The following is a 24,938-nucleotide window of genomic DNA, read 5'->3' on the forward strand; positions in this document are numbered from 1 at the left end:
TTGAAGCTCAGCTCTCCGTCCCTCCCTGTTCTCCTCCCAACCTCCACCACTCCCCCTCCCACCCTTCTACCCATCATGGTCAAGCAAGCCTCCCTCCCCGTTGATTCCTCCAACCCTCACGTTCGACGATCTCATCTCTCCAAGGAGCTCCTGGATCGACCGAAAGGACTCGGAATCGACACTGTTTACGACGGTTCGTTTCTCCTCCCTTCCCGTCTTGAGACTGTTCTCTTCTTATCTCTGCTTCTCGCTCGTCGCTTTCTTCACGCTGACTCTTCTCCTCTTCTCTCCTACTCCTCCTACTTCTCTTCTTCCTTGATTCTTACTCATATCGCCCTCGACCTTCCCTCCTTTCGACCTCCTCCCTTCTCTCTTGCTCCTCCTCCAGTGTTCCCTGTTCTCGCCAAGAAGTACGGCGACCGCAAAGCTGCAGGCTACCGAGATGTGATCGCTACCGTCGAGGAGGAGAAGGACGTCAAGAAGATCGTCGACGGCAAGGAGGTTACAGAGAAGAAGAAGTGGAAGTAGTGAGTGATCCTTTCAAGAGAGAGAGAGAGAGATGGGTCCCGTGGCGAGAGGTCGAAGGGCTTGGGAGGAGAGACCCTCTCCTGTCCTCTCCTCTCTTTCAACACCTCCTCCTTTCTATACATCTCTACCATCACCTCCTCCAATCATCAATCATCTCCCCCAACGACTTACTTCTCTCTCTTCCCCAACGGTCCTTCTACCCCGCTGCGACCTCCTCCCTCTCTCCCCTTCCCCTCGTCATTCAAACTACTTTCCTTCTGCTCCCTTCTAATAAGAGCTGACCTGTTTTCTTTACTTCTCTTACAGCTTCACCCTCTCGGATTACAAGTTCCTCTCGTACAACGAAGTCTTTGCTCGAATCGAGGAGGTCGCTTCAGGACTCAGGCACCTTGGGATTCAGGAGGGCTCGAGGGTTGGAATCTACGCTGACACCTCGTGAGTTTCCCTCCTCTCCCCTGCTTTTCCCTGTTCCTCTTTCTCGTTCCTTGGTAAAGCAGGGGGGGGCAGAGAAGGTGTCGGAGATGAGAGAGAAGCTAAATTGTTTTTCCTTCCTTCGTGTTTGAAAGCGTCAACTGGCAAATCGCCGCTCATGGTTCGACTCGAGCTCTGCTTCCCATCACCACCGCCTACCCTACCCTTGGTCTTTCTGGTGAGTCTTCCCTCTCCACACTTATCCGAGCTATATCGGGGACGCGCTTGAGCAGATCGACTGACTCAAACTCTACGATCTCTTCTCCCAGGTCTCGCCCACTCGTTGACCGAGCCCGAAGTTCAGGCCGTCTTCACCAACGCTGCTCTTCTCCCCGTGAGCTCCTCTCCGTCTTTCCCTCTTCCCTTTGGAACCAATCGCCTTCGAGAGCTGACCTCTTGACTCGCTGCTCTATCAGACTCTCGAAACCGTTCTCCTCAAGGGAGCCCACAACGTCGGAGACGACGGAAAGAACGACGACAAGGAGGGAGGAGGAGAGGACGTTCGATTCGTCATTTACGATGGCAAGATTGAGAAGGAGGTAAGTATCTTTCCCTCCTCTCTCACCCTCAGAGTCTAAGCTGACCATATTGGCTGTGCTCTGGTTGTTTTGGGAACGTTCAGGGAGCCTTCGAGAAGCTCAGCTCGCACCTCGAGTCCAAGGGAGGAAAGCTCCTTCACCTCGATGAGCTTCGTGCGACCGGAAAGGCCAACCCTGGAGATTTCTCGAAGAAGCCTTCGAGGGACGATACCTTCTGCATCATGTACACCTCTGTGAGTTGTCGTTTCGAGCGAAGAGTGTGGTCGAAAGAAGAGGGAGCTGATTCCCTTCGTTCCAACAGGGTTCGACCGGAGCGCCGAAGGGAGTCGTTCTCAGCCACGGAAACATCATCTCTTCGCGTAAGCTACAGCTCCTCTCTACTCTCTACGATACACTGCTGGAGCTGACTTCGCCTCTTTCGATTCCCAGTCGGTGGAACCATGGCCCTGATCGCTCCCATTCTCGTTCCTGACGACACCTTCCTCGCCTTCCTCGTGAGCTCACCTTTCCCTTCCCTTCCTTCCCTCGTCTCCAAGCTTGAGCTGATCTGTCTCGACCTCTTCCTTCCTCACAGCCTCTCTCCCATATCCTCGTGAGTCTCTCGTCCCTTCCCTCTCCCAAGTCGAACCAAAACTCTTACTGACCTCTCGTCTCTCTGCCCAACTCTCCTCCCTCAGGAAATGCTCGTCGAGCTCACCTTCTACACCACCGGTACCACTCTCGGATACGGAGGAGTCAAGACCCTCACCGACGCTTCCGTTCGAAACTGCGAAGGAGACTTGAAGGCTTGGAAACCATCGATCATCGTTGGAGTTCGTGAGTTCGACGACGACGCGTTCCCTTCCCTTCCCTCCGACCGAGCTCATTCGTTTTCGTTGTTGTTGTTCGTTCTCAGCCGCTATCTTCGAGACCATCCGAAAGGGAATCATCGCTAAGGTCAACGCTGCTTCTCCCGTGGCGAAGGGAGTCTTCAACCTCGCTTTCGCGTTGAAGAAGAATGTGCCCATGCTTGGAGGGGTCGCCGATGCGGTTGTGTTCTCGAAGGTGAGCCTTTCTTTGGTCCAGCATCAACTTCTCGGACTCGTTTACTGATCCATTCCTCTTCGTCTGATGCTTTCCAGGTCAGCGAACAGACCGGTGGACGACTGAGGGTTGCCATGAACGGAGGAAGCGCTTTGTCGAAGGTGAGCTCGAGTCTCTTTCTTTCGTCCTCTTCGACTTCCTTTAGGAGAGGACTGAGTGCTGATTCTGTTTTCATCTCGCAGACCACCCAAGAGTTCCTTACTACTGCTCTCATGACTACTCTCCAAGGTTCGTTTGCCTCGAGCTTTTCTCTACGTTGCCGTTGACCCGAACTGACCTCTTGTTTCGTTCTCTCTCGTGTTGCTCAGGTTACGGATTGACCGAGACCTGGTTTGTTCAAGCGTCTTGTTGTTTTCGAGATCGCTAGACGCGTCGCTGACCTCGCTTCCCTCTCTCCTTCCCTTTCCTCACAGCGGAATGGCTGCCGTCCTCGTTCCCGAGTTCTGGTCGGTGAGCGCAGCTTCCCTTCCCTCTCTCTGAAACTTCAGCAGCTGATCCAACCTCTTTCCTTCTTCCTCTTTCTCAGTACGGAAGCGTCGGAGGTCCCGTTCCTTCCGTCGAGATCAAGCTTCAAGGTCGGTCCGCGTCGCTCCTCCTCTCTATCTCGAGCTTCGACTGACAGTTTTCGCGTCCGTCCCTGCCTACAGATCACCCCGACGCTGGATACCTCACCAGCAACAACCCTCCTCAGGGAGAGGTCCTTCTCGGAGGAGGATCCGTCTTCAAGGGTTACTTCAAGCGACCTGATCTCGACGCTGAGGTGAGTTTCAGACCCGTCGACGCTTTTCGAGAGCGCGAGCTGATCGTCATACTTATGTCTCGCAGGCCTTCACCGCCGACGGGTACTTCAGGACTGGAGATATCGGACAGTTCAACGAGAACGTGAGTTTGTGTGACTTCTTCGAGTTTGTTTCGATTCCTCTTCGAACTTCGTCTGACCTTGCTTTCTTTCTTCGTTTCTTTGATCTTCAGGGAACTCTCACTCTCATCGACAGGATCAAGAACTTGGTCAAGCTTTCGAGCGGAGAGGTTCGTTTCATCTCTGCTGCCTGCGTCGTTCGTTCCTCGATTCGACCGCGTCGAAGCTGACCTCGTTCCTCTTCTTTCATTCTCCAGTACGTCGCTCTCGAGAGCTTGGAGTCCGTCTACAAGGGAACCAACGGTGCGCTCTCAACTCTCCCTCTCCCCTTTCCTCCTCGTCCATCAACTCTGCTCTCGAAACTGATCAACTTTTCTTCGTCGCTCCCTCGCTCAGTCCTCAACAACCTCTGCCTCTACGCCGACTCGGAGATGACCAAACCCATCGCCATCGCCACCCTTCACGAGGCCAACCTTCGACACTTCCTCAAGGGCAAGGCCTTGCCTGGAGTCGACTCGGAGAAGGACCACCTCGACACGCTCGCCGCCAACCCCAAGGTCGTCGACGCCGTCCTCAAGGAGATCAACGCCGTTGGAAAGAAGGCTGGGTTGAAAGGAGCCGAGGTTCTGGGAGCGTTGATTTTGGATCCTGAGGAGTGGACGGTGAGTCTTCAAAGCCCAAACTGAAACGAGGTTCGAAGTTTGAGAGGGACGAGAGAGCTGACCTCGATTCGACTCCCCTTCCCTCGCTCCGTCGTCTTCATCAGCCCGAGAACGGACTCACTACCGCCGCTCAGAAACTCAACAGACAGGCCATCACCAAGGCCCACAAGGCTGCGATCAAGAAGGTTTCTTCGTAAAGGAAAAAACTCTTCAGAATCGTATTCGTCGCGTCCAAACCGGGTTTCCCTTCCTTCGTCGTCTCGTGTTTTCCCGTTTCTGTTTTTTTTTCTCCACTCGCTTCGCACTCTCTTTTTCTTTCTCTGTCGCTTAATCGCCTACGATACTCTTTCATTACTTTCCTATCACGACTTTCCTTCCCTTTTGACCTTTGACTCGCCTGACTCGCCTCGACTCGATTCCCGTCCTTTCTTTTTTGTACCCATATAAACCGTCCCGCGCTCGTCTTGGTCTAGTCTTGATTGACTCGTTTCTTATGAAATTGATTTACCCGTTGAAAGCGCAAGGAGGAAAAGAGCGAGGAGTTGTGCGGAGTTGTGCTTCGTCGTGAAGGAAAGGAGGGAAGGGAGGGAGAGACGAGCTTGAGCTCATCATCTTGCGACTTGAGTCGCCACCACCCATCATCGTCCCTCTAGACCTTTCTTGTTTCTTCTCCCGCACCTTCGTCTACTCGATTCTGGAAGCATGGGCATCAAAGGACTGACCGATCTCATCAGGAAGAACGGTTCGTTTGCTCTTCCATTCGTTCAGCCCCGCCCTTCCCTCCCTCCTCCCTTCTCTTTCCTTTGCTTCCCTTGATCCCATAGCAGGATCGACTGAGCGAGCTTTGGCTGACCGGCTCGTCGTTGCATAACACAGCTCCTCAAGCGATCACCGAGCTGAGTCCTAAATCTTTAGCGGGGAAGAGGGTCGCTATCGATGCGAGCATGAGGTGAGCTTCGAGCTCGAGTCGTCTCCTTCGTTTGGTTCGTTTCGCTCGTTCTCTGAACTGATGAATGTTGTAATCTTTCGATGCATTAGCATGTATCAGTGAGCTCTTTTCTCTCTTCCGTTCCTCATCCTAATCTCGATCCTCTGAGACGACCTACAAACGAGACCAGACCCCATTTCTCGAGCTCACCCTCCCCTCCTCCTTCGTTCTTCGTCGCCCAGGTTTCTCATCGCCATCCGCCTCAACGGCGGCTCTCTCCAGACCAACACCGGAGAGGGTACTTCTCACCTCTCGGGTCTGTTCTACAGGACGACGAGGATCGCTGGGAGTGGGATCAAAGCTGCCTACGTGTTTGATGGCCAGCCGCCCGAGTTGAAGAAGGAGTTGGTGCGTTGGGACGACTTCGCTCGCTGGGTTTGGGAGTTTGTGAAGCTGACTGGGAATTCTGGGTTTGGGCTCGCAGCTCGAGAAGCGCTCAGAAGGGAGGGAGAAGGCCTCTGCTAAGGAGGAGGAGGCTGACGGGGAGGAGGTTGGTTCCTTTCCCTCCTTCTCGTTCTCGCTTCTGTCCCTCCAACGCAACAGGGATTTCTGAATCGAACTTTTTCGTCGCAGGAAATCGAAAAGTACAGTAAACGGCAACTCAAGGTCACCAAGGAGATGAACGAGGAGGCGAAGGAGCTTCTGAAGCTGATGGGGATTCCGGTCGTTGAGGTGCGTTTTTCAACTCGTGTCTCTACCTCTCAACAAACAAAAACCTCTCTAACGCGGTCTTCGTTTTCTCTTTCAGGCTCCTGGAGAAGCAGAAGCCCAGTGTGCTGAGCTGGCTCGAGGAGGAAAGGTCCGTCTCGTCTCGATTGATTCCTTCGCGTCGCGTCTTTTCTTCCCCTCCTGACCTCCTTCACTCGTCCAGGTCGATGCCGTCGCCTCCGAAGATCTCGACACCCTCACTTTCAACTCTCCACTCCTCCTTCGAAACCTCACTGGAACGGACGCTCAAGCGAAAAAGATCACCCAGCTTCATCTGGGAGACGTGCTTTCGGGGCTCGATCTGAATATGGATCAGGTTCGTCTCGTACCCCTCTTCTCTGCTCCACGTATCCCTCGTTCTGACCGCTCTCGAACCCGCCTCCTTCTTGCCCGTCCAGTTCGTCGACCTCTCCATCCTCCTCGGGTGCGACTACCTCCCTCCCCTTCACGGTGTCGGCCCCGTCGGTGCTCTCAAGATGCTTCGACAACACGGAACTCTGGATGCTGTGCTTGCTGATCTGAGGAAGAAGCAAGCTCAGCGGGAGAGGGAGGCAGCGGAGGGGAAGAAGAAGCCGTCGGCCGGGTTGGGGAAGATCGAGGTTCCGGAAGGTTGGAGGTGGGAGGCTGCGAAGGAGGTGTTCTTGAGGCCTGAGGTGGCGAAGGCGAAGGATGTGAAAGTGAGTCTTGCTTGTGCTTTTCGAAGGGGGTCTTCGAAAGAGAGTGGGGAAGGGAAGGGGCGCGACGCGTCGAAAACTGACGCCGTTCCTTCCTTTCGTTTCGTTCTCGAACGAGCAGCTCATTTGGAAAGCACCGGATCGACAAGGACTGAAGGATTTTATGGTGCAGAAGTACCAGTTCGAGTGAGTTTCTTTCTTCGTTCTGCTCTTTGAACCGTCGTTCAGACGCTGACCTTTCTTCGTTCTTTCTGCTTGGAAACAGTCCGAAACGAATCGAGAGTGCGACCGACAAGCTTCAGAGGGCTTACGAGAAGTATTGAACGGGAAGCTGGAGGGTTGAGGAGTTCGTTTGCTTTCGGGATGAGCGTGAGTTCGATTACTTTGGTCTGTTCTCGACGCGTCTTTTGCTGACTCTTCCGATCCTTGCTTCCTACTTCAGCCTCGACGTCATGCCAGCCTCAGCACTATGACTCACCGCATCCTACTCCACCATCAGCAACCTTCTTCCCTCTCACAGCCCTACAACCCGCCGTCGGCAACCTTCCCGTTCGGTCGGAGGGAGGAGCGTCGTCTCGGGAAATCGTCAAGAAGGGAGGGGCCTGAGCTTGTAGGAGGTTCTCAGTTCGTCAGGAGTCGCATAGGCATATGTCAATTTGTGTTGTAGGATCTTCGACTCGAAAGCTACGAAAGCAGATTTGACCGAGACGCGTCCGAGAGGAAGGGGACGTCGAGAAGACTTTCGTTCCCTCGCCACGGCATCAAGGTCTCTGCCGCTTTTTTCCTCTTGCTTCCAGAATATACTCCGGATCCACGGATTCTGAGAAATGAAGATTTCGCACCAACGCGACGAGATAGGGTCGCGTCATCAACAGTCAGCAAGAGGGGGAGGGGAAAAGAGGGGAGGGAGAGGAACGGAAAACGAGAGGCTGCTTCCCTTCACTTCCCTCTCCATAACCACGACGAGCTCCTCGACTTTCCTCCACCAACATGAGTACACCTGGCAACACCCCTGTCCCCGGACTTCCTTGTAAGTTCACTCTGAGCTCTTGGACCAGCAGGAACTGTCAACGGAGCCGGCCGATGATGCGAACGAAGCTCAGCCCTCCTTCCTTCCCTCCTTCTTTCCTTTTGCTTCCCTCCTTTTTTCTCTCTTTCCTTCTTCGCTTACCTCTGCTGTTTTCGATTGGTTATGTATTGCAGACTTTCTCCCTCTCAACACTCCCGCCATCGGAACAGAGCTCAAGGAGGAGACTGAGAAAGTCGGAGGACCTCAAACCAAGATCTTTGAACCCCTCACCATCAAGGGAGTCGAGTTCAAGAACCGATTGTTCGCTAGTCCGATGTGTATGTACTCGTCCGAGAACGGCCATGCTACGGATTGGGTGAGTTTCATACTTCGAGCCCGGGAGGGAAGGAAGGAGTTGTTCGAGTCGAGCTCAACATCTCATCTCTCCTCCTTCTCCTTCGAGAGGCGGTCGAAGCTCATCGTCTCTTTCTCGTACATTTTCTTCTCCATGCAGCACCTCGTCCATCTCGGTTCTCTCGCAGTTCGAGGAATTGGAGCCATCTGCGTCGAAGCATCAGCTGTAGTTCCGGAAGGTCGAATCACACCGGAGGACGCTGGGATCTGGACCGACTCTCAGATTGCTCCAATGAAGCGAGTTGTGGATTTCGTGCACGGACAAGGTGAGTCTTGTAGAGATGAGCTTGATGGAACAGTATCTGGGATAGAGCAAGAAGGAGGAAGGAATGGGAGAGTCGGACGATCTATTCCTCTTCGACGCGTCTTTGGTTTTCTTGCTTAAACTGACTCGGTGTTTTTCCTCCTATCAGGCACGAAGATCGGTGTTCAGCTTGCTCACGCAGGTCGGAAAGCTTCGACCCTCGCTCCTTGGGCTGGCGAGCATCCCACGGAAACCAAACGACACGTCGCTCACAAGATTGAAAACAACGGTTGGCCAGACGTCTTTGCGCCTTCTGCTATTCCTTTCTCGGAAGACTACCCAGAGCCTATCGAAGCTTCCGAAAAGTACCTCGTCGACCTCGTTTCAGCTTACAGGGACGCTGTTCGACGGTGCAAGGAGATCGGATACGACTTCATTGAGTTAGTACAGCTTCGTTCTTCTCTCCCCTCTTCTCTCTCGACACACCTTCTTCAGATCATGCTCGCTGACTCAATTCTCCGACTCTTTCACCAGGATTCACGGAGCACACGTGCGTATCGATCGTCTCTTCATCGCTTCAAAACGAAGTTGAGAACGCGTCCTTCGTTGATCTCGTTCTCACACTTCTCTCTCGCCTCGCTTTCTTTTCACTCTCAGGGATATCTCCTTCACTCTTTCAATTCGCCTATCAGCAATCAGCGTACCGACAAGTACGGAGGATCCCTTGAGAACAGGATTCGACTTTCGTTGGAGGTAACGAAGGCCGTTCGAGAGGAATGGTCTCTTCCTCTCTTCTACCGACTCTCAGGTGCGTAAGAAAGCTTCTACGCCAAGACTCATACCTCGAGGTGCTACGAATCATGAGCTGACAATCGACCACCTCCCTCGATCCACAGCTACGGACTGGGCGGAGGGAGAGGAGAAGGACGAGAAGACGGGAGAGTGGCGATACTGGGGCTTGGAGCAGAGTTTGGTTCTCGTAGGAGAGCTGCAGGTGAGTCCTCATCGAGAGAGAGACAAGGGATCTTCGGAAGAGCTCTGGGCTGAAGGACTCAGGGAGACAGCAAATGTGAAGAGCCGTGCTGATCTCGACGCGTCCCTTCTTCTTCTTTTCTTCTCCCCTCTCCCAGAAACTCGGAGTCGACCTCATTGATACTTCCTCGGGAGGGAACTACAACAAGCAGAAGATTCCCGTCGGTCCTTCATACCAGGTTCCTTTCGCCGCTGCCCTCAAGAAAACTTTCCCCGAGGTTCTGATTGGGGCCGTAGGACTTCTTACGACAGCGACACAGATCGAGGACGTTCTTCAGTCTGGAAAGGCAGATGGTGCGTTCATTTATCGTCTCATTCCATGTCCCGACTTTTCTTTCCAGTTCGTCGATTCGAGCCGAGCTGACTTCCTCTTCCCTCCCCTCTTTTCAGTTGCCTTCCTCGCACGAGAATTGCTGAGGAACATCGACTTTCCCCTTGAAGCAGCTGAAGAGCTCGGTGTCGTCGTCAAAGCTCCAGTCCAGAACGAGAGAGGTTAGCTCAATCCTTCTCGAAGCTTTGGAGTCTCGAGTCTCGCTCAAAACTGACTTGGATCTCTCGACTTGACCAGCTTGGACGCGAATGCAGGGTGGGATCAACGCTCCGAAGGGAAAGGCTCCGACTCACAGTGCGCATCAGGGTAGAGGACCTTTGGTCGGTAGATAACTTAGAATCCGCAGGGGGTCAAATCTGGTGGATGTTATGTGAGTCTCGTTCGTTTCCTCGACTCTTCCTTCTTGACGTGGTGATTCGTTCAGGAATTCTCGCTGACCTCTACTCCTTCATTGATATAGGTGTAGCATCTGATCTTTCTCCAACCTTGAGACTCTATCACTCTCTTTATCTCGGAAGTTCTCGAACCCTGCTCTCCTCGACGTCTCTGTTCGTCGCGTCACGTCTCTCGTCCTTTCTCTCATTCGTTGACTCCTCCTCGCGTTCAGACCTTCGCCCTGGCCACCGATCAGCCTATGACCTCCACCCTCATTTCCTCCCCTCCCCTCAGCGTCGCCGTCGAACCCCTCCAAATCCGATCCGGTTTCGCCATCAATCAACCGATCCTTCACGCGCCAAATGTTCAGGTTCTTGGGACTCCCGAGGCTTTGAAGGCAGAACTCGAACGGGCCCTTGGGAGGGTGTTTGGGGAGGAAGGGAAGGAAATGAAGAAGAGAGCCATGGACCTCGGGAAGAGAATCAGAAAGAAGAGGGAGGGGGAATGGAGGGACGCGGTCGTTCAGTTTGGCAGGTTGGGGAGGAAAGATTGAGCTAGAATGGGAGCGACGTGAGAGTTGGTCGAATTTTTGATACTGGACGTCATTTCCCAGACTTTATTGAGCTTGATCTTGATGGCTTTGCAGCTGATTTGCCTCCAAAGAACCCAAGATGAGACGCGTCCGCTGCTTTCTCCCTCTCTTCAAGTACACAAGGCAAGATCCCTTCGTTGCATTTCATTCTGAGATTCGAGTCCCTCAGTTTGATTGTCTTTTCTTTATTAAGAGAAAATCTTCACCTCGCCGAGAAACAAACTGAAACAAAAAGGGCCGTCGTGCTTGTTTCAAAAAGAAGGTCGAACGAAGCTCACCACCGTCGACCTCTTCCCTCCCAACTTCGACTTCCCTCCTTCCTCCTTCCTCTCCACTCCCCTTTTGTTATCTCGCCGCATGTCGGTCAATTTGACGGACCCTGAGGTCAACTTGACGACAGAGAGTTTCTACAAAAAGGAGAAGAACTGGTGAGTCTTGATGTTGTTCGAGCTCATCTTCCTCCTTCCCTTTGAGGGCTCTGACCTCCCGTTCCTCCCTCTCTCTAGGCTTGTTCTTGCCTACTCGCCTCAAAGAGACAAGCTGGTCCTCTATGCCGCTGGGTATAATGGGATCCTAGAGTGTGAGCGGATGCTGGATGCTGTCGGGGAGGAAGTTGCGTATGCTCTCGTGCGGACGGAGGATGAAGGAGGAGACGAGAAAGTCGCCTTCGTTACATACATTGGAGAGGGCGTAGGGTGAGTCTAGGTCCGACTTAAGGTTTCATCGTAGGAAAACGAAGCTGACTTGACCTTTCTGGACGGGTGGTGGAAAAACAGAGGTGTCAAGAGAGGTGAGTTTAAGCTTCGAGAGAGGGAGGAGACGTCGAAGCTCACCTTCACTCACGTTCTGACTCTACTTCTATAGCTCGTGCGACTGTTCATGGACGACTTGTTGGCAGCAAACTCTTCGTGGTAAGTTCAAGTGGATACCTTATCAGTTTCATGCCCCAGAAGCTCACGGATCTCCATCTCTGTTGGTCTTCAGCCTCACGACCTCGCCTTCACGATTCACGTCGCTTCCGAGCTTCCCTCCGTCCTTCAAGAAGAGCTCGTCGCCTCCAGTGCACCATCGCCAGCTCCTTCAAACGGAAATCACACGCCTCGTCAACAGTCATCTCCAAACGGAATCAGCAACGGTCATCAGCAGCAGCGGGAAAGCTCGAGCTCACCGCCGCCTCCTCCTCCTCCATCGTCGACCCAACGCCCGGATCTTCCTCATCTCCACACTCTCGGAGCGGTCCAACACGATCCATCCTCCCACCTTCGTGGATCTACAACTCCTCCACTTCCATCTCCCCTCAAGGAACTTCCATCCCCTCCTTCCTTCCTCCCGGAGCCGTCACTTTCGCCTTCCTCTCGTCGTCCCAGCCATCCTCCTCCCAGCGAAGAGGACCATCGGAACGGCAGCCTTCCCACCTCACCGACAACTCTCACCTCTCCCATCGACCGAAACCTCGCCATCTCCCCTCCTCCCTCTCGTCCCTCCTCCCACACCGTCGAACCAACTGAGTCGTCGCGGTCGTCGAACCCCATCAATCGACTCTCCTCTCTCGCCAACTCCAAACCCTCGTCCCCAACGGACTCCAACTTCTCGGGGAAATCCTCTTCAAGCATGGGTCGGCCCTCCATCCCGCTCTTCTCGAGTCTCTCGATCTTGTCGAGGAAAGGGAAAGGAAGGAGCGTCTCGGCTGGTTCAGGTCCTCCTCCTGTCCCTCCTAAAGATGGCCCCAAGACCCCCACGTCCTTCTCTCACTTCCCCATTGGTACTCCTCAAAAGCCTTTGGTCGAGGAGCCTCCAGTGTCGACCATCCGAGGTCTGGATCACTCGTTTTCCCGAGAGGAGCGTCCGAGAGTCGCGTCGGCCTCTTCTCCTCCAACATCAGCTCATTCACAGCAACATCTCCCTCCTCTTTCAACGAAACCTCCTGCACCGGCGGCCATCATCGTCAAATCCCCCACGGATCGATCTCTCACGAACGAGGACGCCTACGACGATGCGTACGACGCGTACGACGAGCAGCCTGGATCGCCTCCTCGTGGGAAACCCTCGACGGTTCCCATCTCCCCTATTCTCCCTCGAAAACTACCTTCCCCTCCTCAATTCCCGAAATCTTTAACGTCTACCCCTACCATCTCCTCCAAACCTAACTCCATCTCCCCTCTCGACCTGACCAAACCTCGCTTCCCAACGATCCTCTCCCAAAACTACCCAACCCATCGCTCCGTCTCCTCTCCCTCCCAACCTCTCCCCTCTCAACGCCACTCCTCCGAAAGCTTCACTGCTCCTTCTCTCCAAACCCTCCAGCACTTCCGTCGCACCTCGGCCTCGAAGGACTTCGACGGAGCCACTCCTTCGGGTTGGTTGAAGGAAGAGCAGGAACGTCGGTTGGACGAGGATCGGGAACAGATGAACGATCGAGGAGCGGCACAGAAGAAGCAGGCTGAGCGGGAAGAGAAGGAAGGGCTGGAGAGACGGCGGTTGAAGGAGGAGGAGAAGAGGAAGGAGGATGCGAAAAGGGAGGAGGAGAAGGCGACGAGGTTGAGGTTGGCTAGGCAACGGACGATTGCTTTGGAGATGAAGGAGAGAGAGCGGAAGGAGGAGGAAGAGAGGAAGAAGGAAAGGGCTGAGTTGGAGAAGAGGGAGAAGGAGGAGATGGAGATGGCGAGGGTGAGGGTCGAGTTGGGGAAAGCCAGGGTTCTGGGCGGGAGGTTGGCTGATGGAGTGAGTTCTGGTTCAGTCTTCCGTTTCTCACCTTGCTACAGAGCTAACACGGCCATCATTTGTTCCGAATTAACAGTGGCTCACTGTTCAAGCTCCGAACTCGGTCGTACGTCCCTCCGTGTTCTCGCCGACGCGTCTCGAGGTTTGCTGACCTCGAATCTCGGTCCTTCTCGACTCTAGCTGTTCCGTCGGAGATACTTCTACATCCTCCCCTCAAAGCTCGAGCTCTTCAAGTCTCCAGAAGTGGGTCCAGCCTTCTCTCATTTCTCTCTCGCGCTCGTTCGCTGACCTGTCTCTCTTCTTTCGGCGAGCAGGAGGTCTCCAAACCCATGACCTCGATAACTCTCCCTCCCAACATCGACATCACCGACGCTTACGAGGAGATTCAAGTACTTCACTCGTTCAGAGTCGAGAGTGCAGATGGGAAGGTGAGTCGAGGACGAGAGGCGAGGGAGGACGAGACGAGGCCGTTGCTGATCCCTGTCCCGTTTACTTTGTACCAGACTTTCCTGTTCTACTGTGATTCAGAGGCTGATAAGGAGGTTGTGGTAGAAGCGGTACGTTCAATCTTCTCGTTGTTGAAGCTCGAGAACGAGTTGTTTACTGATGAGCTCCTCGCGTCTTTCCTTTCCTCAGCTCAAGGTCGCTTCGAAGGCCTAAGGAGGTCGAACTCGGTGCTCGTGCTCGTCTAATGAACTTTACGCTAGTCAATACAATGTTCTCGCATCTACTACTCTCGTCGCTTCTCGAGAAAGATGAGGCCAAGAAAGAAAAAATGGGAAAACAAAGAGGAGAGGATTGGGAGCTTCGAGATCTGACCTCAAACAACCATCCTCTCCTGAGATGTCTCTCCTCGCCAGCAGCAGCAACAAACGCAAACACGTCGAGTCTGAGGTCGACTACTCCAGCCCCAAGAGGCTCAAGTCACCTACAGGATCCGTCCAACCCTCCCCAGCAAAATCCTTCAGCTTCAGCTCGTTATTCTCGAACATCATCCAGGGCAAGCTCCCAGGCTACTCGCTTCCTAGTGAGCTCCCTCCCCTTTCCTCTCTTCTTCTTGTCCTTTTTTTAGGGTAATACAGACCTTCTAAAGCTGAAACAGATATCGCAGGTCCTTCTACTTTCGGAGGTCTTCTCGTCGGATCCACTCGCACCTCTAGTCCTCCTACCACCCTCGCAGAAGCCGACTCTCGAGCCAACATGCTTCCTTCCCTGTCCTCCTCCCTCCCTGCTCCATCCTCCTCTTCGTCGTCACGTCGATCTTATCCTTCTCCCTCACGCTCTACATCACCGAACGTCCCTCACCCTCAAGCAGCTTGGAAACCGTCCTCGCTCTCCCTTCCTTATTCCTCCCACGCCAGCTCGTCAAGGAATCCAGTCCAACCACCCCTCCCTTCGCCTCCTTCCTCGCTCGACTCAACCTCCTACTACAGCAACTCAACCTCACTCCGTCCACCATCTTCAAGAAAGGAGCGTGCTCCAGCTTCCCTCAAGTTCAGGACTCCTCAACCAAGGGAGAGGTCCTGGGTCAGTCAATCGGGCTCCCTCGTAGGAGGTGGGCGTCCAGGAGGTGTAGATCCAGCTTTGAGCGCGTCGAGTACGAGGGAAGATCAGCTTGCGAGGTCTGGCAGGAAGAAGGAAAAGAAGAAGAGGCCTGTGAGTCGGTTCTCCTTCCATCTCGTTCGAGGCGAGCTCGAGGCCTCCTTCCTTCCCTTCCCTCCCCCTCGAGCTCGCTCTGCTTCGTGCCTTCTCGAAGAACGAAACGCTGATAGAAACATTCTTCCTCTTGCGACCTCAGGTCTCCCCGCTGAAGGCCATCACCTCGCAATTCGAAACCTACAGACGTCTCAACGCCGACAGTACGTTTCGACACCCTCTCCCTCTCCCTCCCTTCCCTCTCTTCGTGGCTCGTCGCTGATCGTCTTTCGTTCCGCTCGGTCGCTCGCTTTCTTCCTGTCAGATCCAGAAGCTCTAGCTTCTGTTGATGAGAAGGGCTTCTCGCATCTCTTGAGGGAAGTGGCCAAACTTCGTCCTGGTAAGTCGTTGCTTCGAAGTGATGAGCTCGACGAACGGCCCTCGTTCCAAGAGGAAAGGATATTGAACGTTCTCTCCTTCTTTCAGATTGGGATCCTAGTCACACTCCTTCGACATCTGCTGCTGCCACTTCTTCTTCTACCTCGGACGACACCAAATCCCTGAAGGCCTCGCTCTCTGCTTCTCAGGTCAGCTTGATCTCGTTTCGCTCCCGACCCGGACCCGTCGACTGACCTCTTCGTCGTTCGTTCTTCTCGCTACAGCGTCGGAGACACGTCGATAATGAAGACCTCAATCGGATCCTCGACACCTCGAATCGGTCTCTCAAGGCGTAAGTTTCCTCCTCAGTATCCAGCGCTCGAGAACGAGACGCACGAGCTGACTTCTGCTCTTTCCGCATCGCATCAAGTTCTCATCGGGAACCGATCTTCTTGCCCGAGATGGACGCACTCAAGATCCAGGATCTCGATGCGGATCGACTCATCAAGGAGAGGTTAGAGAAGATGGCTTCCAAGGTGAAGAAGGTGAGTCTTCACGTCTCTTTTCCGCCTGAAATCGCACGACTGACTCTCGTTTCTTTCTTTCTCCTTCGCTGCTACCTCAGCTCCCTCTCAAGCTCACCGATGCTCAGAACCGAGAGGTTTGTCCCTTTCTATTCCTTTCTCACCTCTCCTCATCCCAGCTCGCTAACTCACGTTCGTCTCGTCGCCCTTTCTCTCTCACGCACAGGTCGAAGCCGTCATCGCCAAAGGAAAAGCTCACACCTCCCGCTGCAACCGAGAACAAGTCACCTACGGAGATCTCGAACGTCTCTTCCCTCGCCAGTGGGCCAACGACGAGATCATCAACTACTACGGAACGATGATCCAGGACGCGTCGGACGCTCGAGTCGCTGCTGCTGCGAAGGGAGAGAAGCTCGAGGACGAACCTCTGTCGCTGCACTACTTCTCGACGTTCTTCTTCGCGAAGCTGGAGAGTCCGGGGTACGAGAAGGCTAAGCTGAGTCGGTGGACGAAGAAGGTGAGTTCGACTTCCTCGTTTCTTCTTCGCTTCCTTCCGGGTCGAGCGTTTTCGGATTGTGTCGTCCGAGAATTCGACTCGAAACCAACCTGACGCGTTCTTCCTCATTCCTTTTTATTCTAGGTCGATATCTTCACCAAGGATCTCGTTCTGATCCCCATCAACCAGGGAAACCAGCACTGGACGTCGGCGGTGATCAACTTCAAGCAGAAGCGGATAGAAGCCTACGATTCGATGGGAGAGGGATATGCCAAGAACGTCTTCAAGGTTCGTCTTTCTTCCCCGTCCCTCTTTCCTTTCGTTCTCCTCACTCGTTTCGACTTCCGCTCCACGAAGTGCTGACGCTCGCCTCTCTTCTTCCTCGACAGATGCTCAAAGGATACCTTCAGTCCGAGTCAATGGACAAGAAGAAGGTTCCTTTCGACTTCACCGGATGGGAGTTCTACACCGATTCGAGGGTTCGTCTTCGCATCTCTCTCTCTCGTTCTTTCGTCCTTCGACGCGTCGACTGACTCTCGTTTTTTTCGTTGTTGCTCTCTCTCTCCAGTCCACACCTCAACAGCTCAACGGCTTCGACTGTGGAATTTTTACCTGCCAAATCCTCGAGTCCGTCTCGAGAGGACTCGGGCACGGGAAGTGGTCGTTCGGTCAGGAGAGTGAGTTCGACCCGACCACCCTCGTCCTCTTTCCTACTTTTCCGAGGCTGAGTCTCGTCCACCTTCCTCTTCTTCTTGCAGACATGCCCTACCTCCGACGAAGGATGATGCTCGAGATCTTCAGGTTCGTCCGCTTCTCTCTCTTTCTTGCGTCTCTCGGACGTCCCGCTTCGACGCTGATTTTCTTTTCCGTTTCTCGTCGATTCACAGGATGAAGCTTCTCAACAACCCTACCTCGGCTCCCTAGACCCTTCGTTTCCTTTCCTTTCTCGTCCTTTCTTTACTCTTTCGTCCCGTCTCGTCGCAACCTCTGGCTCGTCACGTTTCGTTCTCTTCGCATTGTCTCTTCTCGTTTTATGCTGGCTACCCTTCCCTTCCCGTAATCGCTCTCTCTCTATCTTTTCGTTCTCGATCTAGCCTATCCTATCTTGCTTCGTCGTGCGTCGAACGTCGAAAAAAAGAGAGAGTCATGGTCGGTCCGTCGTCGAAAAACAAAAGAAAGGAGTCGTGAAAGGTAACAAGCTACTACTACGTCTCCGTCTGGTTGAGAGGCTGGTTTTACCACCCGCCTTCCATCATGCAGAGGTGCATCAACTGTTCCAGAACAAAGGGAAAGAAAAGAGGTCAGGTCGAAGAACGAAGGAAACTCGACGCGTCGTCCGTCTCTCACTTCCTCCCATTCAGCCACCGAAGTGAGAGAAAAGCAAATGAACCTTAGGGTAGACCAGCACTTCCTTGACCAATATAACTTCCCTCCTCCCACCGTTCCCCTCTTCCTCTTCCTCTCCCTCCTCCCTTTCCCTCTCCTCCAAGACCGTTCGCTGAACGTTCCAGAAAATCGAAAGGAACGGGTCCATCACGTACTCAAACGTCTCCAGCTTCGGATGCTGCTTGGCGAATCCATGAGCGATGCGACTGAAGTGGAAGAGGTTCTCGTTCTGGTCGCGGCCTGAGTAGAGGGTGCGATCTGGCTCCGAGGACGACGAGGAAGAAGAGGAGGTGGTTGAGGAGGAGGAAGAGGCGGCTGCTGGGATGGAGGAGAAGACGGTGGTGAGGTCGGAGGTTGGAGTAGGAGGTGGTGGTGGGGTGCTTAATGGAGAGGGTGGGAGAGGTACCAGGGTTGGGGACGAAAGTGGGGTGTTGAGTTGAAGTTGGAGCTGTAGATCAAGGTCCGACGCGATCTCCTGATCGATTTGGAGACCCATTTCCTGAGCTTCCGTGGTTTCTTCGGGTTCTCCATCGACGCTAGATCCTCGAGCTGAGTGCCAGTCGTCCTTTTCGTCCTCGTCGTTGATCGGCGACTCGTTCCCGGTCCTCCAGGACTCGTCCGACGCGTTCGAGCTCTCGTCGTCTTCCTCGTCCTCTACTTCTTCCTCAGTCTCATTCCCTTCTTCTTCCTCCTCCTCCTCCTCCTCCTCATCCTCGGTATTATCAGCTCCATCGTAGAAGTAGAAGTCTAGTTTGAATGGATCGAAGAAGAGGGAAGGTCAGATCTCACGTCGACAGAAACGTCAGAGACAAAAAGAACGACGCGTCTCGACTCACCTACCTCATCCATCACCTCTCCAGCAGTCATCCTCTCCTCTGGCGGCATGTTAACGAGTGCATAGACGGGAGGAACCATCGACGGAGGCTCCGTCTGCTCGGCAGGAAGGTTGATTGAGATGGAAACGAGTTCGGAAAGGGGAGCGAGAGCTTCTTGAATCGATTCCTGGAGACGAACGAGACGAGCAGCGAAGGCGAGTGGCGTGAAAGGTCAGCTTGGGATGTCTCGAGGGTATCTAGAGAGCTACTCAGGAGCTGGACCTAGAGAGAAGATCGTCGCACTCACCACGTCGAACTCCCAAAAAGCGGCAGCAACCTCCAGCTCCCTCAATCCTTCACACCCCTCCGCAATAGCCTCCAACTCCTCCCTCTTCACCTTATACAATCCACCTAGCGTCAAGCAAACCAGTCCAACCCCTCTCACCCCATCCATCAGCTGTCTCAAGAACGAAGACCTCCCTTTCTCGCCCGCAACACCCTCCCCGTCCCTCTCAGCAAAGAAAAATCCTCCCTGCTCCTCCAGCTCCTTCGACGAGACCTCATACTGATAGTTCAGCTTCCTCAGTTTCCCAAACGTCCCAGGATCGAACTCGATCTTCTTCCTCGTGTCGTACGAGATGTGGAGCACGGCCGTCGAGTTTGCGAAAACGGACACAAGGGCAACTTGAAGGTTCGGAGAGTGGGTGACGGAGAGGTCTTGGAGGTTGGGAGCTTGGGAGAGGAGGGATCGGATGGTTGGGTCGGTGAGGTCGGTGCTTGGAAGGGTGAGTGTGGTGAGATTAGGGAAGACGAGCTGGAGGGAGTGGTCGGGAGGGAAAGGGATGGAGGGAGACGATCGGTGGGATTTGAGGAGGCTGAGGTCGCATTTCGGAGGTTTAGATCTCTTGGACGAGGAGGATAACGTAGCAGGATCGTTGGGTTGAGGCTGGTTGTTGACCTTTCGTTTCTTCGACGTCGAGGGCGAGGAAGATGAGGGTTCCGGTTCCAAGGACGAGGATTCGGGACGAGAGAGCATGGTGCGAAGAGGGAGATCTTGGCCGTAAGTGGAGGTGCTGAAGCGAGGGTGGATGTTCTGAAGAGAGAGCAAGGGGTCAGCCTTAGAAAGAGACGAGTCGGACGTGTCCTTGACGCCGACGAGCGGAAGACGACTCACCAGATCAAGCTCTTCGAGAGTGGATGCTGACTTCGAGAGAAAGCTGGAGACGGCGTGAAGAAGGGAGTCTGAGAAATCGGAAGGAAGAAGGAAGGCCAGTCAGTTCAGAGTCTCGACGCGTCGAGAAACGTGGACTCACGTTCGATTTCTTCCCATTTCTCCTCCTGCAGCAAGATCGAAATCAGCACGGAGCCTTCAGCTTCTAGACCTCTGCTGGGAACTATTTAAATTTACCGGGAAATCCAGTAACCAAGGCGGCGACATGAGGCCACTCGTAGGATCCGTCGGAAAGTCCTGTCGAAGCGTGATCCTCTTGAGTCCTTCGAGCGCTCCTCCCTTCTTCCAGCTTCGAGTCTTGGCTGAGACCAGAAAGATGGTGATAGCAACGCAACGAGAACAATCAGCAAACCGATCCTTCTTTCGCCGCAAAGACGAGAGAAAAAGGACGAGCTCACCCAGTTGAGCGATCGACTCCAACGCTGCTCTGCTAATGTGGACGGCTTCGAGCTTGAACTCCTTGAGTTTGCTGAGAGCTCCGATTACGGATGCAGGTAGAGGATGGATCCCGTCGAACCAGAAGGTTTCGAGATTTTGGAGCTGGGAGGTGAAGAAGGAACGACGGAGGGAGGAGGGTCAGCTTCCCTCCTTCTCCTGCTCGCCGAGGCTCGTTCTCACCTTGGAGATGAGTTCGGCGTAAGGTTCAGAGAGCTCTTCGTGGTTCTGCAGCCAAAGTCCGAAGCGAGCAAACGGAGTCAGCTCGACGAAGACGAGAGAAGGGGAGACAGGGGAAGTGGAGCTGAGTCTCACAGGGCAGAGGGAAGTGATCTCGAGCTCGCAGACAAGTCTACTCGCGTCCAGGTCTTCTGCGATCAATCGAGCGTAGGCTAGAGACCTGTTGTCTCCACCTGAAATCGAGCGAGAAAGCAAAGAGATAAAGAAGGAGGATCAGCTTTCTTTCCTCTCCACCGATCGCGCTCCTCCCTCTCTTCCTTCGCTCGTTTCACTCACCCAGAGAGAGCGATCTGAACCTCAACGGCCTTGAAACGAAGCAACAGAACTATCAGAGCATGCTTCTCCTTCTCTAGAAGTCGGAAACTCACCTGAAGAATATATACAACCCCGAACAACTCGAACTCAACGAAAGCAGATCCTTCGCCAGAACCTCGAATCCATACCTCCCTCGATGAGCATGCTTCTTCCTTCCAGGAGGCAAGAATGAAGCGATCTTGAGAAGGATCTGCTCATGCCCGATCCCGTCCGATCAGAGAAAGAATCAGCCAACGAACGAAGGGAGGAGAGGGAGCTGAGGGAAGGGAGGAGGAGGCAGAAAGGGGTTGATGAGCTCGACGCTCGACTCACCTCTCGAGGCAGCCCTACAAGACTAGCTTGGGCAGCAACAGATTTCCAAGCGATAGTATCTTCAGTGAAGGATGCTAGTTTCCCGAAAACGTTGGGAGATTCGGCCCAGGACATCGTTTCTTCGACGAGACGAAGGGAGAAGAGAGAAGGAGATGGTGGACGTTTGAGATGAAACGAAGAAGCCGCCGAGGGGTCGACTCCTCCCTTGCTCGTTATTTTCTGCTTCGTTGAAGCAGAAAACAGGTCATCAAAAGGGAAATAGAATGTACTGAAGAGTAGGCTGACACGCGGCAGAGCAAAATCTATGCACGAAGAATCAACCCGTGCTCCTCCTCGTCTTCGCTCACTCTCGCAACTCTCAGCGACCTCATTACCTCCTTCGCTCTTCTCGAATGCTTGTTCATCCCTCCGTTGAAGGCGCGAGTGGCATCCTTCCTCCAAGCTTTCGATCGTTCTCGGATTCCATCGTTATCGTGGCTGGCGGAAGAGGTGGACGACGAGGGAGAGGACGCGACGATGTCCGAGTCGTCCGAACCGTCCTTGGAGGAGATGGTTGTTGAGATTGAAGACGAGGACGAGGACGACGAGGATGATGAAGCGGAGGAGAGAGGCTTGGAGAGAGTTGGTTGGGACGAGGCTGGTAGGGGAGGGATGGAGTAGGATCGAAGGAGGGACGCGCCGCCGGGCTGACGATCAACGAAAAGACGGGTCAGTACGCGGAAACGAGCGAGGAGGGACTCTCAGACAATGAAGACTTACATGCTCCTCCAGATACCCCGTCACATCCACCACCCACCCTTCCACAACCAAGAACCACCTTCTGTCCCCGCTAACCGCTTCCTTCCCATCCGTCTCCTCCCTCCCACCGACCCTCCTCCTCACCTCCTCCCAGCTCCAAACAGGCAGCTTCTCGTCCTCTACACTCGTTGGTTTAAGTTTCAACGAAACCTCCCCTCCCTCCTGCTTCAAAGCCAAGGCCATCAACTCGTCCGCCTGATTCTGTAACACATTCGCTCTCGCTCGATGGATCTCCGACTCGGGCGTCTTCTTGATGGAAGGGATGAGGGAAGGGAAGAGCTTGTGGGTGGACCAAATGATCCATTTCGTTGGGTCCCAGTCGAAGGGATTGGGTCCGTTTCGGAAGTCGCCGCTGTGAGAGGAAGAGGGAGAGAAGAGAGAGGGTTGAGGGCGCGTCGAGAGGAAGAGATGACCGAAGAGGAGGAAGGAGGTCAGGAAGAAAGCAGATACGTACGCAAACTTGTGATGGAAGTTGTGGTTGGCTTCTCCGGAGGTGAGGAGGGCGAGGAAGTAGTTGCCTCGAGCAGAGATCTGAGAGAAACGAGGAAAGGCAGGCTCGTCAGAAAACGGACGTTCGTGTTCGATCTCAAAAAGGACGGAGGCAATGGAAAGACGGACTCACCTCATCGGTGTAAGGTTGAAGACCAGTCCAGTGAGCGAGAGAGTTGATGCAGAAGGTTGTGTGCCAAACTAAAAGCAAAGAAAAGAGGGAAATGCGATCGGGAAGCGAAGACGCGTCAGTCGAGTTGGACTTCGACGAGCTCTCCCTTCCTCCTTGTGAAAATCGAGCCGCTTTACTCACTGAAAAGTCTAGCCACCAATCCCCCCCAGACGAAGCCACCCAACGCATCTCCCCAAAGCGCACCGAGAAGTGCAGGAGCGACGAGACCCAATCCGAGCGTGAGAGGAAGGTAGTGTTTGTGTTGGAATCGAACGACTGCAAGAACGAAAGGAGGGCAAAGGTTCAGCTTCAGCGATTTGACGACTAAATGAAGCGTGGCTGAAGGGAGATGTTGCTTACCAGGGTCTTGATCCAGATCCTCTCGATCTATGAGCCTCATCTTCGTGTAGGTCGGCTTGAACGCGATCCATCCGCAATGTGAGAAGAATAGTCCTCTCGATGCAGCATAAGGATCATCGATGGGATCATCTGTGTATCTGTGATGAAGTCGATGTCTGAAGCGGAGATGACAAGAAGAAAACGCAAGATCAGCAAGGGGCCACGACAGGATCGGGAGGAAAAGAGAGGGAGGGAGGGAGGAGACAAGACGACTCACCTCAAGACCCACCACCGAATGGATCCTTGGAATCCCAAGCATCCCATTCCAGCGAGAACGATCCTGAGAGGTAGAGCTGCCGTGTAGGCGTTGTGGGACCATAGGCGATGGTATCCGAGGGTGATGCTGTGGTCGAAAGGGACGGCGAACGACGGTGAGCTCGACTTTCGTTGGGGTTCGCCCTGGGTCCATCTCTCGTCCGATCTGAGAGGTTGCGATCGAGCTAGCGACTACGAGAAGAACTTACCCAAAGCTCTATGATACAGCAAAGAGAATGAGACGATGATAGTCAGCTTTTCGTCCTTTGGGAAGACGAGAGAGTCGGAGGAGGGAGGAGACTCACCGCAAGCTGCCAACTGACGAACCAAAGAACGACCGTTTCCCATCTCAGACTGCTCCAAGGTGCCCAAGCGAAGATTCCGTAGATGGAGATGAGATGAAAGCTGATAAAGAAGGTCAAGTTACCTGGATGGAGGGCGGAAGGAAAGGAAGGAAGAAGGGAAGGAGGAACTAAGGTGAGCTCCAGTTTGACGTCTCTCTCCTCTCTGTTTCTCCATCGACGGAAGGGCGAGGAAAAAGAACGACGCACTCCACCAGATCTTTGGTTTCTCCTGGATTGAAGGAGGGTGAGGAGAGGACCTCATCTGTTGAAGAGAAGGGAAGGTGGTCTGCGAAGAATGGAAGGCGGAGGATGATGGTTTGAAGACAGGTCGGCGTCGGGGTGAGCGAACAGGGCGAGGATCGGAAGATCGACTTTGCCTTTTTTTTGGATGACTTTTCAGGGAGATGTCAGGAGGAGAAGTAGCAGCTGAGTCGAGGAATACGAAGGTTTACTCGAGATCGAGGACAAGGGAGGGAGAACGCAAGAGAGAGAGATGAGCCGAAGACGCGTTCTATTCCTTCGAGCTCACGGACTCTCTCCTCCTCTTCTTGTGCTCAGCTCGAAACTCTCATGTTCTCTTAATGGAAGCACACGATGATTAGAGAGAAAACATGTGGGCATGGATTCGTAAGTGAAAGGAGAGCAAAAGCGAAACGACCAAAGGCGAGAGAAACGAACGAAGACGAGCTTCCTTGTCCTCCCAAAAGAAGTAGGTAGGGGTAGCGAACGAGAACGAAAACGGGAGAGGAAGAACTTTGCAGCTCTTGCTTAGTTTCCGAATCCGTAAAGGGTTCGTCCCTGTCGCTTGAGAGCGTAACTGAAAGAAAGCGAGGCAAAGAGGAGAGGGAGAGGTCAGCTTCGAGTCTCGACACAACTTTGGGATGTAGAGAAGGCGGAAAACGAGACGAAAGAAACTTTTTACTAACACTACATCGAGGGCCGTCACCGTCTTCCTCTTGGAGTGCTCGGTGTAGGTAACAGAGTCTCGGATGACGTCTGGGTAGAAAGAAGGAAGAAGTGGAAGGGAAGGTCAACTTCGAGCTCACATCGACCAACGTCTTCGACTTTCTCGTCCTCCTCGATCCAAGAACCACCTCACACTCCCACGATCCAAGAGGGATGCGAAACTATAGTACTCACTCTCAAGGAAGAGCTTGAGAACACCCCGGGTCTCCTCGTAGATCAGTCCAGAGATTCGCTTGACTCCTCCTCTTCGCGCCAATCGTCGGATCGCGGGCTTGGTGATACCCTGCAAAGATTGAGAAAGAAAACAAAGGTCAGTTACCAAGAATGTATACGAGAGAGAGTAGAGACGAGGTCGAAAAGGTGGCACGAACCTGGATGTTGTCTCGAAGGATCTTCCTGTGTCGCTTAGCTCCTCCCTTTCCGAGTCCCTTTCCTCCTTTTCCTCGTCCAGACATGTTGTGTAGTAGTAAGTGGGGTGGGGGGTGGTGTGAGGGGAAAGTGTGTAAGTGGTGGTTGGA

At 53.7% G+C, this 24,938-nt stretch overlaps 11 protein-coding genes across 11 annotated transcripts; 6 read left to right on the forward strand and 5 right to left on the reverse strand.

Moving 5' to 3' along the window:
* Window positions 1-36: 36 nt before the first annotated feature.
* Window positions 37-4,659, forward strand: BDY24DRAFT_378189 (long-chain-fatty-acid-CoA-ligase). The gene is made up of 22 exons (XM_076638887.1): window positions 37-193; window positions 389-527; window positions 835-963; window positions 1,095-1,177; window positions 1,269-1,333; window positions 1,416-1,538; window positions 1,622-1,771; window positions 1,840-1,897; window positions 1,968-2,032; window positions 2,113-2,130; window positions 2,216-2,354; window positions 2,434-2,582; window positions 2,660-2,722; window positions 2,804-2,849; window positions 2,930-2,951; window positions 3,035-3,071; window positions 3,148-3,196; window positions 3,269-3,381; window positions 3,447-3,503; window positions 3,594-3,650; window positions 3,738-4,142; window positions 4,247-4,659. The coding sequence occupies exons 1-22, from the start codon at window positions 76-78 to the stop codon at window positions 4,337-4,339; spliced, it is 2,178 nt and encodes a 725-aa protein (XP_076499927.1). The 5' UTR covers window positions 37-75; the 3' UTR covers window positions 4,340-4,659.
* A 77-nt stretch (window positions 4,660-4,736) lies between these two features.
* On the forward strand, window positions 4,737-7,181 carry BDY24DRAFT_378197 (flap endonuclease 1). Its single transcript, XM_076638888.1, has 12 exons — window positions 4,737-4,884; window positions 5,019-5,091; window positions 5,181-5,189; window positions 5,313-5,478; window positions 5,555-5,620; window positions 5,704-5,802; window positions 5,879-5,929; window positions 6,002-6,154; window positions 6,237-6,515; window positions 6,634-6,698; window positions 6,778-6,881; window positions 6,955-7,181. The coding sequence occupies exons 1-11, from the start codon at window positions 4,845-4,847 to the stop codon at window positions 6,833-6,835; spliced, it is 1,059 nt and encodes a 352-aa protein (XP_076499928.1). The 5' UTR covers window positions 4,737-4,844; the 3' UTR covers window positions 6,836-6,881; window positions 6,955-7,181.
* On the forward strand, window positions 6,876-7,118 carry BDY24DRAFT_412257 (uncharacterized protein; the record flags this gene model as incomplete). Its single annotated transcript, XM_076643032.1, has 2 exons — window positions 6,876-6,885; window positions 6,955-7,118. The coding sequence occupies 2 exons, from the start codon at window positions 6,876-6,878 to the stop codon at window positions 7,116-7,118; spliced, it is 174 nt and encodes a 57-aa protein (XP_076499929.1).
* Window positions 7,182-7,502: 321 nt separating the features above from the next.
* On the forward strand, window positions 7,503-9,708 carry BDY24DRAFT_405925 (NADH:flavin oxidoreductase/NADH oxidase; the record flags this gene model as incomplete). Its single annotated transcript, XM_076642677.1, has 9 exons — window positions 7,503-7,542; window positions 7,716-7,897; window positions 8,036-8,201; window positions 8,349-8,619; window positions 8,714-8,729; window positions 8,837-8,987; window positions 9,076-9,173; window positions 9,310-9,505; window positions 9,602-9,708. The coding sequence occupies 9 exons, from the start codon at window positions 7,503-7,505 to the stop codon at window positions 9,706-9,708; spliced, it is 1,227 nt and encodes a 408-aa protein (XP_076499930.1).
* Window positions 9,709-13,207: 3,499 nt separating this feature from the next.
* BDY24DRAFT_378203 (uncharacterized protein) lies at window positions 13,208-13,956 on the forward strand. Its single transcript, XM_076638889.1, has 5 exons — window positions 13,208-13,336; window positions 13,411-13,473; window positions 13,545-13,658; window positions 13,734-13,787; window positions 13,867-13,956. The coding sequence occupies exons 3-5, from the start codon at window positions 13,560-13,562 to the stop codon at window positions 13,888-13,890; spliced, it is 177 nt and encodes a 58-aa protein (XP_076499931.1). The 5' UTR covers window positions 13,208-13,336; window positions 13,411-13,473; window positions 13,545-13,559; the 3' UTR covers window positions 13,891-13,956.
* A 102-nt stretch (window positions 13,957-14,058) lies between these two features.
* BDY24DRAFT_378204 (C48 family peptidase) lies at window positions 14,059-17,384 on the forward strand. The gene is made up of 13 exons (XM_076638890.1): window positions 14,059-14,886; window positions 15,029-15,089; window positions 15,191-15,265; window positions 15,352-15,452; window positions 15,528-15,595; window positions 15,674-15,788; window positions 15,869-15,904; window positions 15,994-16,284; window positions 16,408-16,551; window positions 16,653-16,742; window positions 16,832-16,940; window positions 17,022-17,064; window positions 17,151-17,384. The coding sequence occupies exons 1-13, from the start codon at window positions 14,431-14,433 to the stop codon at window positions 17,185-17,187; spliced, it is 1,626 nt and encodes a 541-aa protein (XP_076499932.1). The 5' UTR covers window positions 14,059-14,430; the 3' UTR covers window positions 17,188-17,384.
* On the reverse strand, window positions 17,385-18,509 carry BDY24DRAFT_378207 (uncharacterized protein). The gene is made up of 3 exons (XM_076638891.1): window positions 18,486-18,509; window positions 17,654-18,396; window positions 17,385-17,534 (listed from the first exon to the last, which is right to left on the reverse strand). The coding sequence occupies exons 1-3, from the start codon at window positions 18,496-18,498 to the stop codon at window positions 17,499-17,501; spliced, it is 792 nt and encodes a 263-aa protein (XP_076499933.1). The 5' UTR covers window positions 18,499-18,509; the 3' UTR covers window positions 17,385-17,498.
* Window positions 18,510-18,646: 137 nt separating this feature from the next.
* Window positions 18,647-20,134, reverse strand: BDY24DRAFT_203635 (uncharacterized protein). Its single transcript, XM_076636475.1, has 5 exons — window positions 20,094-20,134; window positions 19,873-19,997; window positions 19,778-19,802; window positions 19,639-19,706; window positions 18,647-19,557 (listed from the first exon to the last, which is right to left on the reverse strand). The coding sequence occupies exons 2-5, from the start codon at window positions 19,900-19,902 to the stop codon at window positions 18,730-18,732; spliced, it is 951 nt and encodes a 316-aa protein (XP_076499934.1). The 5' UTR covers window positions 19,903-19,997; window positions 20,094-20,134; the 3' UTR covers window positions 18,647-18,729.
* On the reverse strand, window positions 20,135-21,205 carry BDY24DRAFT_203634 (uncharacterized protein). The gene is made up of 5 exons (XM_076636474.1): window positions 20,998-21,205; window positions 20,739-20,875; window positions 20,647-20,675; window positions 20,446-20,543; window positions 20,135-20,358 (listed from the first exon to the last, which is right to left on the reverse strand). The coding sequence occupies exons 1-5, from the start codon at window positions 21,109-21,111 to the stop codon at window positions 20,272-20,274; spliced, it is 465 nt and encodes a 154-aa protein (XP_076499935.1). The 5' UTR covers window positions 21,112-21,205; the 3' UTR covers window positions 20,135-20,271.
* Window positions 21,206-23,802, reverse strand: BDY24DRAFT_203561 (uncharacterized protein). Its single transcript, XM_076636473.1, has 10 exons — window positions 23,662-23,802; window positions 23,416-23,537; window positions 23,320-23,327; window positions 23,073-23,198; window positions 22,817-22,971; window positions 22,598-22,732; window positions 22,418-22,485; window positions 22,250-22,326; window positions 21,757-22,147; window positions 21,206-21,683 (listed from the first exon to the last, which is right to left on the reverse strand). The coding sequence occupies exons 1-10, from the start codon at window positions 23,714-23,716 to the stop codon at window positions 21,300-21,302; spliced, it is 1,521 nt and encodes a 506-aa protein (XP_076499936.1). The 5' UTR covers window positions 23,717-23,802; the 3' UTR covers window positions 21,206-21,299.
* A 420-nt stretch (window positions 23,803-24,222) lies between these two features.
* BDY24DRAFT_336708 (histone H4) lies at window positions 24,223-24,875 on the reverse strand (the record flags this gene model as incomplete). Its single annotated transcript, XM_076637246.1, has 4 exons — window positions 24,223-24,271; window positions 24,381-24,450; window positions 24,595-24,703; window positions 24,792-24,875. 4 exons carry the CDS (start codon window positions 24,873-24,875, stop codon window positions 24,223-24,225), a joined length of 312 nt encoding a protein of 103 aa, XP_076499937.1.
* Between the last annotated feature and the right edge of the window lie 63 nt (window positions 24,876-24,938).

Source organism: Mrakia frigida (genome assembly GCF_051309035.1).
Source record: "Mrakia frigida strain ATCC 22029 unplaced genomic scaffold BDY24scaffold_4, whole genome shotgun sequence".
Taxonomy (NCBI): domain Eukaryota; kingdom Fungi; phylum Basidiomycota; class Tremellomycetes; order Cystofilobasidiales; family Mrakiaceae; genus Mrakia; species Mrakia frigida.